Source organism: Amia ocellicauda, chromosome 21 (assembly GCF_036373705.1).
Source record: "Amia ocellicauda isolate fAmiCal2 chromosome 21, fAmiCal2.hap1, whole genome shotgun sequence".
NCBI lineage: Eukaryota > Metazoa > Chordata > Actinopteri > Amiiformes > Amiidae > Amia > Amia ocellicauda.
The window spans coordinates 4,639,372-4,656,643 of NC_089870.1; the positions used below are offsets into that span (position 1 = coordinate 4,639,372).

Here is a 17,272-nt window from a genome sequence, read left to right on the forward strand (position 1 = left end):
ACATTTTTTTCAGCCGTCCAATTTTATCCTAATTCCCTGCATGGGTGTGTGTTGGATATGGTCTGAAATAGCTTTATATAACCAGTGTATCATAATTATTGCCATTGTGTATAAACATTACATGTATATGCATATATTAGTGGATGCTAATGGGGAGGGGGGGTAGACATGAATGGGTTAATTGTAGGCTGCTTTTTTTTTTTTTCCTTTGTTCTTTATCTTTTGCAAAGCAACATTCCTGCAGCTTTTCTTATGGAAATTATTGATGATTAAGCCAGCCTTCTCAACGATCACTTATGTCTAGTGATAGAGCTAGCCTTTTTCGTGGTAGCATTGTTTGGTTAGCCACTAAAATTAATTTCCAAATCATTCTAATGAAGTTCTCCTCAAAGTGGACCTAGCGCAGTCCCTTCAAGGATCACTTTATACGTGCTCATGTGTTAATAGGAGCGTATAAGTAAAGTATCTGTGAATTTTCTGTTCCATTCTCTCATTTAAATAACTTAAAAGAATAACCTTCACTACTCTAAATACTAAAGGAGAGCCTTTTGTTTTGGAAGAACATATGTTTATATTAGTTTATATTAGTACATATCCATGTTTCAGGGACTGTACTAGGTCCCCTTTAAGAGCCAAATTGATTTATGCAGAGAATCAGCAAGTTTTAGAATTCCAACCACTAATGTGACCACCTTCAAGGAGAGACTCTTGGCTAAGGGTGTCAGAATGACCAGGGTGTCATTGAGAAACCTATTAATTCTTAAATAACTCCATGCACACAAGTGGGCAATACAAATGCACACACACACACACACTTTAAGATGTATGATTTCAGTTTGTACTAATCATTAGTATATATTTAGAATGTCTGATTCAGGCTGATCATTATATTTTGTCAGGATATGTGTGTGTGCGTGTGTGTATGTCGATCTTCATCAACAGAGCTGGTCTGTGCTGTGAGTCAGGGTTTGTGTATGAGGGCAGCATCTCTGAGAGCTGGTTCAGTGAGCAGGCAGCAGCTGTGACTGGCAGGGTATCTGCATGCCACAGCACATCTTTTATAAAACCCGTCTGCTGCACAGGCTACTTAGGGAATCTGTCTTAACACATTCTTCAATAAAGGCTCTGCTGTCACTTACTGTTAAAGATATAGTAGAACGCCTTAAAAATACAGGTTTCGAAATCCAGTCATTCTGTGAACCTAAGCAATGATACTGGTGTGGCTTTGCATCCCTTTGAAAGTTTGCTACAGTAACAAATCATAGAAAACCAGGAGGAAGCTAAAGTGGGGCAGCACATTCCTTTCCCAGCCCTTTGGGTCTCTCTGGTCTTTGAGCCTAATCCAAAATCTGGCAGGTCACAAAGAAATGTTTGCCTTTTTAGCATAACATTACTACTGCACAGAATACTGGTAATAGGATCTATATGCTGTATGTTGCAAGTCTACAGTGTTACAAGTCTAATTTCATCAGTCAATGAAAATGAGTCCTGTAGTTTGTGAAAAGGTCTTGATTCTTTAAGGGCTGCCATATACAGGTCTTAACATTCTATTCTGAGATGAAAAACTCACTTATAAAATCACAAGTAATGGCAAACGGTTTAAGATTAACCTTTTTTTTTTACGTATCTCTGCACTATTGTACCGTGAGTTACTTTTTAGGTTAAACCGATTGCTCTTAATTATATGCTAGCCTATATCAGTCTGCTAGAAACGAATTAAGATCTTTATAACTACTGCATGTTTGACTAAGAATTACAGACTGCTGCAGCAGGTGCTGAGCTTTGAATATTCCACCCACTGAGTGGATTACCATCGAGTGCTATAGAGACCAGGGTTGCGGCTTGAATAGCAGTTGGCTTGTCTGAGCTCCAAGACACACAACAACAGATAAAGTTAAGCTCAAGATGTCCAAATCTGCACACCCATGTTGGGTGTTGTACCAAACATTGTACACCACACCCCTTCTTCAGAGTCGGTCTTCTTCAAGAACAATGATTCCCCTCAATACAGTTTTACAAAAATGTTTGTATTCCTCTGGGAAAAGTGTACAGGTTGGTGAATAGAAATCATAAAAGGCAGCAAAAGCATAGCCATCTAGGCCCTCTAACCATAGTGTTGACTAGTGTTACCCTTTACAATATTATAAAAGAGCATGCTCCTGAAACAAAAAGTTCATCAGGAAAATTGTTACAATTTTGTGTCTGTCCATCGCATTTTCCAGCTATGTTCTTTTTCGTTTCGGACAGCTGTTTTTCTAAAATGACTATGGGCATTGTTGCAGGACTGAAATGCTGTCGGGAAGTTCTTTGTGGTTTCCAAATTGGAACCAGTACATATGCTGGGAACATTGAAACCGTTGAGCTCTGAAGTGGTGCGTCTCAATTGCTTGATTAAAATCAGACAACCTCTTCAGTGGAATTGCAGAAAATGGTCAGAAAGATGGGAGCACCCCACCTATCATTATACCATACTTTAATTTAGATCAGGATCATTTTATTTATTTTACCAAACATTTATTTTGTCAAATGTTGATAGAACACAAGCATTTCAACCTTCTCGTCACTTTCATCAGTATCGCCTTTCTCAGGTTATCAACAACTCGAATTCCCCGTGAGGAAAAGTGTAGAAATAGAAGACTGGATCGCAGACTAATTGTACATTTCCACTGTAAAACATGAATTTGGCAAAGAGTTGAGTTTTTACATGACAAACATTTACATTTACATTGAACAGCAAGGGCAAAAACCAATGACAATACTTTAAAAAGAACAAAGGCTTTAGTTACTGATCTGTTTCATTCCTAGTGCAAGAATGAATTAATATAATTAATAATTATACTGCTTTGATTTATGATAGTGAATGTCTACAATTAAATGTCAGATAAAATTACCCTGTAAGCTCAGATTAATTACACGATACATAGTTTCAGAAGTAGTAAACGCTATTATTGGGAGATTCGTTCCTCTGGAAGTTAATGGAGCTGTTCATGTCGGAAGAGCAATATTTTTATTTAATTGATAACTTCATCAGTCAGAGGCTTTTCTGTCTGGTGACAGTGATTTGGAGATCATCATGTCGGTATGTTTACTGTTTATAAAGTGGCTGTTTTGACAGCACTGTGCAGAGTGGCCTGTTCCAGTAAATCTATTCAGTGAAATGGATAATTTGTAGAGATCAAGCTTCTTTCATTCAAAGACTATGCCCAAGAATGCCCAGAAGTGGTGCAGAAAATTGGTTAAGTGCTGCAAAGCTTCATGCTATTGATGACTGGGGGATCCTTGTCCTGCCACCTAATGGAAACCCCGGTTTAAGGTCTTTCCCTCCTTCCGTTTCCATTTCCCAGTCAGGAGCTTTGTGCAGTGTCTGCTATTTTACTTTCAGTATCACTGCTGGAAAAGAAACACTGGCTCGGCAGAGGTCAGTAGCCAGTCAGGCTCAATAGCAATCACAGATTCCCGATTGGGCAGTCAGCAAAGAACAGTTTTCCAAGTGGACAGTGGATTGTGTGTAGTGGTTCATTGAGAGCCCTCAGTGCAGGTTTAATTGTACGCAAAGATTACACGCTGCTCTAATTGGGTATGATGAGTTTTCCTGCTTTCTCGCATATTTACAGAAGCAATTTTCACATGAAGGGTGGCTTGTGCATCCTGTGGTGATTTCTGATTTCACTTCACCATGGGAGGTATGTAAACCCTCCTGACATTACATTTGCTGTATGAGTCCTACAATATATTGGCACATGTGTTGTGTAAATATAGACACCTAAAGATAAAGATTATTATTTTTGTATCTCTAAATGTATTGTGAATGGATATAGACTGGACAAGCAAAAGAAAGAAACATTCACTTAGTCATTCATGAAAGTCATAAAACATTGTGACATTCTTTTTAAAAACTGCAGCGTTATTAATACTGATTCCAGTTCCTCCCGAGGGAGCATATATTCATAAAACGCTGCTAAAACAAGCTTGTCTGCTTTGCTACGGGAATTCTTTTGTTATCCAAAAATTACGGACCTATTTATGCAAGTGAATAAACCCCACTGATGACGTTTGGACTCAGAGGTTACAATTATTCTGTTCAGAAACCTCCTGGAGCTTTAAAGTTACTGTGCACTTTAAATAAAGAATAACAGCTGCCAGCTGTTTAAAATTTTACCCCCTCTACCCCCCACACCATCCCTCCATGTCATTCTAAAAAGGACATGGTAAGACATCAAAACCAGTCTGTTTTCCCCTGGTAAATGCCAAAACCCCCTTAAGGAAATAAACCTTTGCTAAACAACTCAAGTCCAAACTTGTGGCTTTGTCTTTCACCCATTCTTGTATTTACCAGCTGTGCTTTGAAAACTCTAGCTCCATGCTATGATGCTGCCGCTAAAAATATACCCAGTGACTATAAGCGAACGGCAGCCATAGGATGGATAGCAGACACATGCTGTCTCAATATTTGTATGGAAAGTCACGCAAAACCCGCACGATGATTGCAATTTAAAGACAGGTGACTCAGTCTTTCAATGTGAGCTATTTTTTAATACTGTTAGCAAATCTGAGACATGATATTTGAAGGATCTGCACTCTGAGAATCAAATTAAATGTCTTATATATATATATATATATATATATCATATGATATATATGATATATATATATATAAACAGGATCCAAACTCAACAAATAAAAATAGCCTATGAGCACAGGCTTCTCAGTGATACTCTTGGTCTTTTCTCTTCAGCACATCCTTGGACTCTCTCCATCTCCTCTATTCCCCTGCCACTTTTGATATTAAACTCACAGTTTGCCACTGAATGAAGTACCTGCTGCAGCCTGCATATATTGATTGGTATTGGGTGATTGAAAGTTTTAAATTATTAATTGATAATTGGTAGTACACCAAGTGACCCAGTGACATTGGCTGAAGACATTGGGAATGGAGAGTAGTTTAGGTTCGTATTTCCACGCATAATATAGACAGGGTTTCTGCTGCCTGTGGAATGAGAAAGTTGGGTTCTGGAACCACTGCAGTTGACAGACACCTTGCAGAAGAAAATATTAACTTTAATTTGATTAAAATTGTATAAAAGTAAGAATAACCTTCAAAATATTACCCTGATAAGAAGGGGTACCAAATACACATTTTGTACAATAATAGAAAATCTGTGAATTTTCATTTGACCACGAATTGCATTGGGTTTTTCTTTTTTTTTTCACGGTGCACAAGACAACCGTCAAGTGGGTCAAATGTACAGTAGCACTGGATCATCAAGCACAGGTCGTAGCTCGTGGATGTGCTGGGCCTCTTGATTTGCAACAAAGCACAAACTGTCCCGCTTAGTAATTCATTATTCAATTACACTTCTTGAATGAATTAATAAGTTTACTCGAAAAGGAATACTACTCTCCAGGAATATTTATTTGTCACCGTGCACAGATTTGATTTCCATTTGTGTTAGCAGCAAACTAGTGCCCTGCCTTTTCAAGTGCGGCCACCTGTCTTGGGTTTATACAGAAAAAAAAAAAAGATCATACACCAGCTGTCTCTGGCAGGCAGGTCAAATGTCAAGGGCACACACCACTGGTCATGGTGTGGGTGACATGCAGCATGCTTGACGTGAACAATACAGCTCTCTGGCGGTTGGGTTACAGAAGTGGAGGGCAACTTTAACAAAGTGTGGCCCTCACATAGCCTTTAGAGCCACCAGATCAGGACAAAAGCATAGAACAGGATGATTCCAAGCCCTAACGGCCTTTTATTCCGATCTATGCAGCCCTCCTAATGGTGAGTCGCACTTCTGCAGGTTGTATAGGTAGCTTTAACTAACCAGTGAGTAGGGAGCTGGAGACCATGTTAAGTTGAACTAATCAACCAGCTAATTGCTTCAATTATGTCATTTGGAGCTCAGCTGGAAAACTAAAATACAGATGCTTCCCATAATTTATTTTCAGTCTTTTCCATAGCTGAAACTCTCTAGAGATGGAAAAGCTACAGGGTACTGTTGAGGACATACAGTACCGTTTACGTCTGCATTTTAATCGTTGGCCACTGATTTAACAACTGTTCGGTAGGTACAGCACACTGTGTCGATGGGCGAAATATCACTTTGAGAAAAATCGTACAGCAGGATCATGCTATTTTCTATTTACCCGTCGATTGTTGCATTGCTGAGAACAATTATGTATCAAATAATATGTATGACCGAATATGTATAATGTGTTTGGTTAAGTCTCCCGGGAACTAACACAACATCAGTAACACAACTCTTGATGAGTTCATATCTTTGATTGACACCAGCTGGCCTGGATGGCAACCCTTGTTTACAAATAAGCAGATTTGCGGGTTTATCAAAGATGTGGGAGACAGCGTGTTCATTGTCCGGTGACAGGCGAACCAGGGCTGCCATGTGCACTCTTCATGCATTGAGTAAGTGCTCATGAGTTCCTGCTAACAATGGAGCGGCTGATCCCTACAATAGAAGTTGGAGGACAGAGCCGCGGCGCATTGTACGCACAGTCTCGTCTGCAGCTAGCTCTGAAATCGTTGGGGGGGAGGGCGGTGGGAATTGAAACGAGTCTCCTCTGGGATTGTATAGCCGAGCAGCTGGATTTCTTTAGAAGTGCAGTGGGGGCTAATTACAGTGCCTTCCCAAAGAAATTGACCAGTGAATTGGCACAGAGGCTTCAAATGAAGTCCACTTTTTTTGTTGTTGATGTTGTGGCTGTTGTTTGTTTACCCTGGAGGTATGTTAAGAATCCCACAGATGAAATGAGCAGGACATCTGTAAAATATGTTTTTCAGCAACAAACCTGCAAATACCATTTAATTGTGAATTTGAATCACTAGCACTCAAACTAAGCAAATCACTTCTGTATCGGTAGACACTTTTCATTGTTTTAAACCAGACAATGTATACAACCAACCCTCACTTATAATTGAGAATCTGAAATTATGTTCAAAAATAAAATGAGTCCATTGTCCAAAAATCCATTGTCCTGCAAACTTAATAAAATATATTTTTTAATTATATACCAAATACATATTTAATCCATATGCATTTGAGTACAATATGTTGAATAGTCATACTCTAACTCATATTTGATCAGGTATCAAGTTGTCAAACATCTTATCCCTAAATCCAGTATATCTACAGTCGTTTGAACTATAACAAAGACCAGCTCAAATGATGTTTCTTTATTTTCTCTATTGTGAGCCCCCCTTTAGCTTAAAATGCAAATCTAACATACTAATCATTTCAAAATATGTGCCAGTCTGTGGCCTTGATTAGAGAAACAAGTTGAAGGCTTGCACTTTAAATCTTTCTATATGTACCATTTGCTATCTAAAAAGTATAATTTGGCATAAATGCTTAATCTTGCAAAGCATGACTAACCCAGTTTTTTCGTAAACAGGGTGTTAATAGAAAACCAGACTTCGTTTAATTTCAGAACAAGCCAAGACAGAATCAAATGCAGTTATAAACGTGTGCTAGCTTACATATTTTTTTTTTTTTTTTTTTAACTCAAGCAGACCAGTAATATATGATATAATGCTCTCTGTGCATTGGCACTAACGGTGGAAAATGTAATACCATACTGTATGATCTTCTATCATAAGAGCTTATTGGTTATGTACACATTTTAAATACAAACTAAAGCAGTGATGCCAGTCATGTTGTCAGTAAACAATCTATTGCCAGTTCTAATTTTCACATATTTGTTTTCTGGGAAAATACAGGTTGTTATTCACCTTGAAATTCTGGAAAAGCACAATTTTATGTTTTTTTCTTGATATTAGTTAAGTCAGTTTTAGTTTTTCTCAGCTTACTGAAATTGTTAATAAGGTTCTATTTCAGTAAGAAATGGATGTAGCTGATCGAAACACTTTGCAAAGTAATTTTTTCTATCAGTCAAATAGTACTGGTTGACATGTTTGTTATGTTGTCACCCTATATAGGAGGGCTTTTATAGGTGTATTCAAGATGGATGTCATATATGTTCAAAAATACTTAAAAAGGTGAATTTCAATCTCACCAGTGGTAAACTTTCTAAATCAATCACATCATAGAGGAATCTGTTTTGGCAAAAGGTTACAACTGTTTTTCTTCCAAGGCAGCTCCCTCAATTTAATTTGCATATATCAAACAAAAGATGCATTCAATGTGTTTCAAAGGTTTAGTAAGCAAAATATACAAGTTGGGTTAACGTGCGCTTTGTTTTTCTCAAGTTTATTTCATTAAAAATAAATGCTTCATTGCTTTATTCTCACTTGGCATGAATAGAAATCATCCTTCAGAAACGCATCACATTAATTAGCAGGTATAGTATATTTAAATACAGATAAGTATATGTAGTATTCTGACACAAAAATAAACAGCTTAAAAAAATAACCACACAGGAAGCACAGTTGATTCTTTTAATTTACGCAAAACTAAATAAGGACAAAACAGCCCTAAATCAGGATTGTCACAGTTCCACAGCACACGCACACACATATACACACACGCGCGCGCGCACTCAAAAACACCAACAAAAATCCACACAAAAATCAAAATAAGCGCCAAAAAACCTAAGCAAGTTTCTTTTTTTTCTTTTCTTTTTTAATGCATACCGATTGTCCTCTACAGTCTATAAAGCACTAACACTGAAGCATTTAATTTTCTAGAAAATAGACTTTTCTTATAAAAAATTATATTCAACTCTAATGGCACTTCTACAAATTTCTATAAAAAAATTTCCCATTGACATTTAGTAGTAGCTTTCATTGTACACGTCAAAATTCGGAAATACAGTAAAATTTTGCACAAGAAACAAACAATAAATACTTTTCATTGATTATACACGATTTCACAGTGTGGACCTTAACTGCTTTAGACAAGATTCCAGTTTTAATATATATACAATTATTATTTTTAACTTAAAATACTAAGTTAAGAATTCATAAAACATCCCAAAGCCAACAAATGCCAGGGACTGTGTGGCAAATTCAGCCACAGGTGCCTTATGCATCTGTACCCAGTGTTTTACTCTTGAACTCTTTAAATCCTATTGGGCCACATGTATACACATTCTTTTTAGTGAGAATGTGTTTAAGGCTTGTGTTTTTGCTCTCATAATTCACTTCCATGTTGTGTAACAATATACATGAATTCGACATGGAAATATACTTTTTAAATATATAAATAAGGCTAAAATCAATCAAACATGGGAGACTCAATACCTCTTGTTTTCTCAGTAGTGCACTGTATTTTTTTGCTGCTAATTAAGTTAGTAGGTTTAATTTTTGTATTTATACATTTATTTTACCATTTATTTTTTAAATTATTCAAATACCGTAATAGTCTACAGCAAAACATGGCATTTTTGTCATAGAAAGGTATGATCCAAATATCCCACTGAGTTCAAACTGTGAAGCACATAAATGATGTTAAAGTATTGAATCTGGCCCTTTCTGTGTCAAAAGGCACATAGAACGAAACAGAAAAACACAAATAAAACACAGACTAAAAATTCAGACAGCCATCTTCAATTTCTCATACTGTCTATGCAACTTTTTTTTATATTCACAGTCTTTTTTTTTGTAATGTGGACATTTTAAAATGAACATACAAGAAAATATATATTAACAAAAACTAGCTGCATCAGAGAAGATATTTCCTTCCTTCGTTAGGAAAATAATTGGAACTACTTTCCTGTGTGTTCAGGTTCAATTGGCACACAGTATAAACAGAAACATTTTGCACAAATCATTAGATTAAATTGTTTAGAAACAAGTAAGCACTTTTTATGGAAATACTGTGAAAGATTACCTTCCTAGTCAAGCAAGAGGAAAAACTAGGGGAGATTGACAAACATTTTGCTCCAAGGCACCAGGTTTGTAAATGAAAACTTACTTCCACATTTTTTAAACTAGTTACCTATAATTTACAAAGCCCTTTAAATAATGAATGATATATGACATTTCTCACAAAGGGTTTTGGATACCAGTGACTATAAAGGTGCACCAAACTGAAAAGTTTGTTAATCTATCCTAGTTTTTTTGCATTAAGCATAGCTGCAAACTAAAATGTGACTATTAAAAGTATTTTGAGAGAGCATGTAGATTTCAAAGTTTTAAAGAGTTAAAATCCAGTTACTTATATCCAAAGTGCAATATAACACTTCTGAGTGTGCAATCTTTTTACTTAAAATACAACGAAGCACTTATTTAATGCATGCTTAAAAAATGGCATCCTTTGATGCTTTACAAAAGAGAGAGAGAGAGGGAGGGAGAGGAGAAATGCAGCAGTTTACAGTGGTTCTCTTCTCCTTTAAATACATTTCTCCCACTCCAGGAAGTTAAACAACAAAGTGCAAGGAGTGGTGCAGGGAGTTTTTCCCTCAACAGAAAACAAAAAAGTCAAACGAGGAAATTAAAAAATATTCCATTAAGAGGTTGAATAAATCAAGTCACAATGAGCTCCTCTGGGTATATACCTATGATGGGAACTCAAGAAACATCGGCGTATTCTCTAAAGAGATATTCACCAAAGACGTTCGACTAAACCAGTAGGCCCATTATTCACTTTTAAATAAGCTGTGTTTCAACTGCTGCCTTTTGTTTTGCCAGTCTGAGCCGACAGAGCATTCACTGCTTATTTTCCCTGCATTGTTTCCAGCAGTAACTACATGAGCTTGCAGCGTTATGAATGAGCTTTATGAGAATTAAAAAAATCTTGAGGAAGGAGCTAGCTAACACTTTGCGTTTGGAAGACGCCAAAGACTATGCCTGTGCATATTCAACTTGTATTCATCAGAGACCTGCATGCTGGGGAGTGGGGGAGGGGGGGAGAGACTGCAGGCTTAAATGCATTACAATTAAAATATTGCAAATACCTTTACAAAAAATAAAAGATAAGAAAATAGCAGCCTAGACAATACTTGGGTGTTGAAGCTGAAGTTAGAGAGACAGAAATATGCATGCTCAAAACAAGTGCTTCTTTGTTTCTTGTATAGCAGTTCATAAACTTTCATTTAAGATGTTTGTTCTTTTTTTTTCCCCCCCAGAAAATAAGACACACATAAAAAGAGGCGATTCACATTACAGTACCAGTATATTGCAAAGAGAAAGTTGATTTTAGCCCCAACACCAGTGATATAGTACCTGCTTTTCAAGATAAACAGTCCTTCAAACTTGCGATTGTGATGTTATTAAGAAACCTCATCTAACATGTCTTGTTTCATTGTTAGCAAATACACATAATTAAAACAAAGAAAAGAAAATGAATCAATAGGCTTCAATATCGTAAATAAAAATAATACTTAGCATCACACCCTAGTAAACCCTGAACCAAAACAATACAAATCTAACTAATAAATACTATATCAAGTTTTATCAGGAAAGATAAAAAATAAAAATAACTTAGTAGAATTTTAGTGCTATTTCCAGCCATAGTAACAACCCACACATACACCTTCTAGAGTGAATCTAACAACAGTACTAACATATCCACAGCAACGACAAAAAAGGCTGAGAAAAAAACAAACTTATAAACACTCACAAGTTGGTTAACACCAGGCTTGCTCAGACTATGTGCAGAAATGCATTGTGTTCAGTAGGTTTCCTGGCTGCAGGATATTATACAGATTATTCTAAAAAAAAAAGGGGTGCCATTTCAATAAGACACCTTTAGTGCTTGTATTTCAAAAGAGATGTACAGATGAACTCGAGTGCCGGTTACAGGTGGGAAGAGAAATAAAACACATCCCTGAAGAGGTCAGAGGATATGAACAATGTATATAATATACTGCAGCTTTCTTAGAAGACATACACATGTATACAGATATAGATTCTGCAAGACCGATAAAACATGTACCATAAAAGCAGATGAAGAACACATCAAGGTCAGCTTTTGTAGTAGGCGTCATTGCAGCATGTCAACATAACCAAATAAATAGTCTTGTTCTCCTAAGTGTTAAAGCACAGCAGCACCCTAATTATTTTCAGCATCCTTGTATCTAGTCTTTGTAGCACATGCTTAGTGAACTGTAAGGACAGGAATGTAAAGACTTCCTATCAACTAAAGGCTTCTCTTTGTGTTTTAATTGTGTTAATTAATTAATTTAATTTATAAAGCCCCCCCCCCCCCAAATAAAACACACACACACTTTAAATACTCTACATCTATTTAGAGTATTATACAGTTGTATACTATGGTGGCTACACTTTGCTTTTATTCTTATTATTTTCAAAATACGGTAGAGCAAAGAAATTGGAAGGCTGACACTCTATATGGACTTCCTTTCATGTTACCCATACTTAGATCAGCATTATTATATCTGAATCATTTACACCGGTGGAAATAAATCTACAATCTGTCCTTCAGTTACAGATGCTAAATATTACAAGCCGCATCTGAAGTTATTTAATATTGTATAGTGTAGGCTCTGGAAAGTTAAGTCCTGGCCTTTGTGGATTTGATATTAAACAGATGTTTTAAAAATAAAAAAATAAAAAACATCCGACTGGATTTTATTAAACAGCATACAGGTTCTGTGTTGGGGTCCCAGAATGCATTCTATATCTAAACATCAGTGTATGGACCGACCCACCTCTGAGGAAACTGTTTTAAAATGGGTTTACCTCCTCTGCATTGAAACGTTAAGTTCCTCTCTTCAGTAAATCTAGCACATCTAGTCTAACACTACCGATTATGGTATTTTTTTAAGTAACATCCTTCTGCTTTTAAACGATCAGCTCAAAGATACGTTTCCTAGAATTGCTTAGATTGGAGAAAAATAAATAATAATAATAATGATACTAATATTAATAACGAAACAAATGTAACTGGATGAATCAGACCAATTCATATGAACGTTTTCGCATAATGGTATTTTTTAAGTATAGATCGAGGAGTGTATATTTGTCAAAAGAGAAATCTTGCACTATTACACAATGTTAAATAAACGCATCCAACCCACAGCCATTCGCTTATCCCTTTAGCAGTTATTTGCGCTATTTTAAACTGTGCAGCCGTACATTACGGGGGGGAACAAACACTAAGAATACCCCTATGTCCTATCATAGAAGTGGAAAAATGTTCTGATGTGCGGAAATTATACACACGAGTTGCGCATCGTGACCTTACTGAATGTTCCTGGAAATAAATTAAATCCAATGAACACCCCAGACCTGATAACATTTTAGCAGTTAAGTCCACTTTTAATTATTAACTTAATGTTGCTACACTGTAACACACGCACTTGTACGCATGTATGTATATAATAACCTCTAGAGGTCCTTGTTGTGTGATGTGATGCATATCATTCTCTGAAAGTGACCCCCTTCATATATTTTAATATATTTATTTTATATATAGACTGTACATAGTGGCATTCAGTAAATTGAGTGTAAATTGAGTGTAAAACATGTATTCTCTCTGTTGCTCTCTCTGGTACATGCCAACGTGGTGACTGATTATCCGATAGCCAGGGTCTTGACAAGGCCGCAGTGGAACTTGCGTATGTGCCGGTATAGGTCTCCGGACTGGGTGAAGCGGCGCTCGCACCACTTGCAGGCGTGCGGTTTCTCGCGGGTGTGCACCACAGCGTGCCGGCTCAGGTTGTGTGAATACTGGAAGCTCTTCCCACACTGGCCACAGGTATAGGGCTTCTCCCCGGAGTGTGTCCGCTCGTGGCGCTTCAGGGTGTACATGCAGGAGAAGGTTTTGCCACACTGGGAACAGGTGGGCACCGAGCCGTCGGGCGACAGCTTGGAGCGTGTGCCGTCCTTCTCGCGGAAGTGCGAGCTGAGGTGCAGCTGCAGGACGTGGGGACTGGGGAACACCTTGCTACACAGCGGACACACGCAGATCTGCTGGCCCGGGGGCAGCAGCACCCCGCTAGAGGTGGAGATGTCCGAAGAGGCTAAATCGTCCTCCTCTTCCTCTTCGCTGCCCCCGAGCACCACCCCCTCCTCCTCTCCTGCTCCCCCTGCGCACCCCCCCTCCCCCTCCTGCTCCATCAAGTCGTCCTCTCGAGAGCGCAGTGCCGCCGAGGAGCCGTTGTTGCCTGGGAAGAGGGCAGCGAACCCTGTCACCACTGAGCTCCTGGCGCTATTCCCAAAGCGCTGGCTCTCTGGGCTCATCGGCTCACTGTCCTCCTGCTCTGACAGCAAGTCGTGTTCGTCTTTAACAAGTGGCTCGGTGCCCTGCTGCTGGCTGTCGAAAGCCAGCTGTCCCGAGACGTAGGAGGGGTGTAAGGAATCTCTGCTAGACAGAGGCTTGAAAGACAAATCCAGAGCGCAGTCCGTGTCATCTGAAGCCCTAGACCTCTGGGACAGAGATGCCGTGGAACTACTGACATCAGCTTTTGTTTTTCCAGCTGTTCGGATGCAGGACTCGGCCTCCACTGACACATAATTGACACCTACAAGGTCCGGGGACCCGCCAGGGTGACCGTTCGCCTTCTGCCTGCTCTGTGCAGACCTTTCACAATCCGTGACAGCAAGCCTCACTTCGCTGTTGTCTGTGTCAAATTCATCTGCCGGGGGGGGCCTCTTTTGCGGCTGCTGCTGCTGCTCCCCCTCTGAAGTGGTCTCCTTTTCCAGGCAGCTGAGCACTATCCCGTCGTTAATCTTTTCATCCAAAGAGCCCAGCTCCTTATCTTTTAGCTTGCCTTTGCACACTTTTACAATGTCGTACATGTGAAGGTAGCTGGCAGCCGCCAGAACATCCTCCACAGGCAGGGAGCTGAATTCCAGCTTCCCCTCATACATAAATTCAAGGAGCAGGCTGAATGCCGGGGCTGTGACAATGTCACTGTTCAGAAGCACAACGTCCCTTTTGTCTAGCTGGTCCCTGTAGAAGAGATGGAAGTACATGCTGCAAGAGGCCAGCACGGCTCTGTGGGCTTTGAATCGCGTCTCTCCGACGAGAACAGTACAGTCACAGAGGAAACCTTGGTGACGCTGCTGACTCAGACATTGCAGCAACTGTCGGCTATGGTCTGGGAACTCCATTCTTCCTTCATAACCTGATCAAAAACAGGAAAAACTGGATATTAACAAACAAAAGACAGACACTGCGAGGACTGCCGAGCAAGTTAGCAACGAACATTGTCCCGGTAGAAGCTACAGACAACAAACAAAAACTTTAAACAGAAAACCATGCAACAAAACAAACAAACCCTCAAAACAGATCTAGATATTTATAAATGGACACAAGCTTCTAATGTGTTACAATATTGTAGCAAAATATTTTAAATAAAACCAATGTATATAACTGAAAGAAATGTAACATATTCAGTCTATTTATAACATTACAAAAATAAGAAACTATTATTAATACTTCACAAAGTCTAATTTTACATAATTTCACCTCCACTATACGTTAAATCATAACAGCGTTCATATTTGCGGTGATATATGCTAATAGAAATTCAACCTCTCTTTCCTGCGTATTACAACAAGAACTGAACTTATCCGACTCCGTAAACAAGGCAATTTTCCGGGACCACTTCGTAAACTACACCAAAACTTTGGGGGGGCATGATTATCCTGCTTGAAACCTACAGACTGACTCCCCATTTACTGCAGCTTCTTCGTGCCCTAATGCATCTGCTGTGCCAGTGCTTCAGCACCCCCTTGCAGGCTTACCTTTCTCTCCAGCTAGTAACATAGCAGCAGTCCGGTCACTTGATCCCCACTTCTTGCAGTTCCCATGGAATTAAAACCCGAAACTGGCCGAACAGACACACAACACGAAGGCGACCGGGGAGCCCAGCTTCAAGTGGACTGCACAGTCACAGTGGCCGGTATATTTACACACATATCCACATGCACAGCCCCTGCATGCATGCACACACAAAGGCGAAATACCAGCACTAGTCCAGCGAAGCAAGGTTAAGAAACAAGCAAGGGGAGTAGTAAAGTGAAGTGAGTGCTCTGTTTGCTAATTACACTGCAAGCTGTGGAGTCAGCTGCTCTGACATCACCGCCATGGAAATGCTACCTCCAGCTGTGCTCCTTTTAATGCCATATGTTACTCCAAATCGAGCTACCAGCGCAACCCTGCGCTTGTTTCCTTTAAAGTTGCAGCAGCCCTTTTATAGGCACGGCAGACGACGCAAACTTTTATTTTGCGGAGCCCCCCCCCCCTCACTCCAGCGCCCCCGACGCCACACTAACGCAGCGCTACAATTAAGTCGCTTGACCTTAAATAAAGACGCTTTTGTCCTCGATCACCGCCGAGGCACCTCTCCGAGCACCCGGCGCGATTAAACACTTCGATCGGGAATAAGCAGAGCCCAATTAAAGTGTATCGGGATATATTGCGTGCGTGTGATCGCGATTGAGAGCAGGGTCGTGACGGTCGAGCACTTGTCAGAGAAAGTAAAACTCGCGGTCGCTAAGGGCCAAGTTAGGGTGCAGTTACAACGGGCAACAACACACGCATCAACTCCCAACTCCGTCCGACCGCAGCGCAACTCCGCTTGCGCCACTCTCTGCGGGCGGTGGAGGTGATCCAGTAAGTTTCGGTTGGTGCTGCCCGCCCGGGGAGTCTACTCACACATGGGGGGCTGGGGTTGCCGAGGAGCCTGCGTGCGAGAGTTGGCTACGGGTGCCGTCGTCCTCTCATGATGCGCTGCCCAGATGTGGCGTCTCCTGTCGCGTCCTGTGTGCGGCGCGGTGTGTCCCCGGCAGCGGCGGCGCCCGGACTGTGTTTGTCAAGCAGGTTGTTCATGGGCCAGTCTCGCGATAGTGTCGACTACAATAGGTACTGTACTACTGCATAACAGCACACAGTGGCAGCAAGTAGCAGGCTAGCCTTGCAGGGGGGTGGGGGGGGAGGCTGTTAACTGCGGATTCATACCAATGCAACGGTACTCTTGAAGCCCAGCAGAATGCATTACCTCCACTCCACTGTTTGCAAATGCACGTTGAAATGTGGGACTAAAAAGTCCGATTCTTCACTGGCTGCCCTTAATTATAATCGCAATTGCATTCAGAAATCCTGTAATATTACAACAGTATCAAGAGGTATTGGACTGGCTAATGCATGCTGTCTTTGTAGAGTACTTATTAAATCATGTAATAATCTCATATCCTAAATATAGGTTTCCTTGTATGTAATATTTGAAATAAAGTACAATTATTATTTGATCATGACCTAAATATTTGATTTTAAAAACAATAGCCTCCACGTTCTTCAATATACAAAAGCATGTGATCCAATTTAAATCAAGTGTTGTTCGTATTTTAGAGATCAGTCCCCAAAAGGCAAATATTTGCATTCCATTT

The 17,272-nt window shown here is 39.6% G+C and overlaps 1 protein-coding gene across 2 annotated transcripts; it reads right to left on the bottom strand.

Moving 5' to 3' along the window:
• Nucleotides 1-8,396: 8,396 nt before the first annotated feature.
• On the bottom strand, nt 8,397-16,712 carry zbtb42 (zinc finger and BTB domain containing 42). Of its 2 annotated transcripts, none has more exons than XM_066694119.1 (2): nt 16,542-16,712; nt 8,397-15,006 (listed from the first exon to the last, which is right to left on the bottom strand). In XM_066694119.1, exons 1-2 carry the CDS (start codon nt 16,543-16,545, stop codon nt 13,451-13,453), a joined length of 1,560 nt encoding a protein of 519 aa, XP_066550216.1. In that variant the 5' UTR covers nt 16,546-16,712; the 3' UTR covers nt 8,397-13,450. The 2 variants fall into 2 exon arrangements, with proteins under 2 accessions (XP_066550216.1, XP_066550215.1); XM_066694118.1 differs by having other exon boundaries at nt 15,629-16,712.
• Nucleotides 16,713-17,272: the final 560 nt, after the last annotated feature.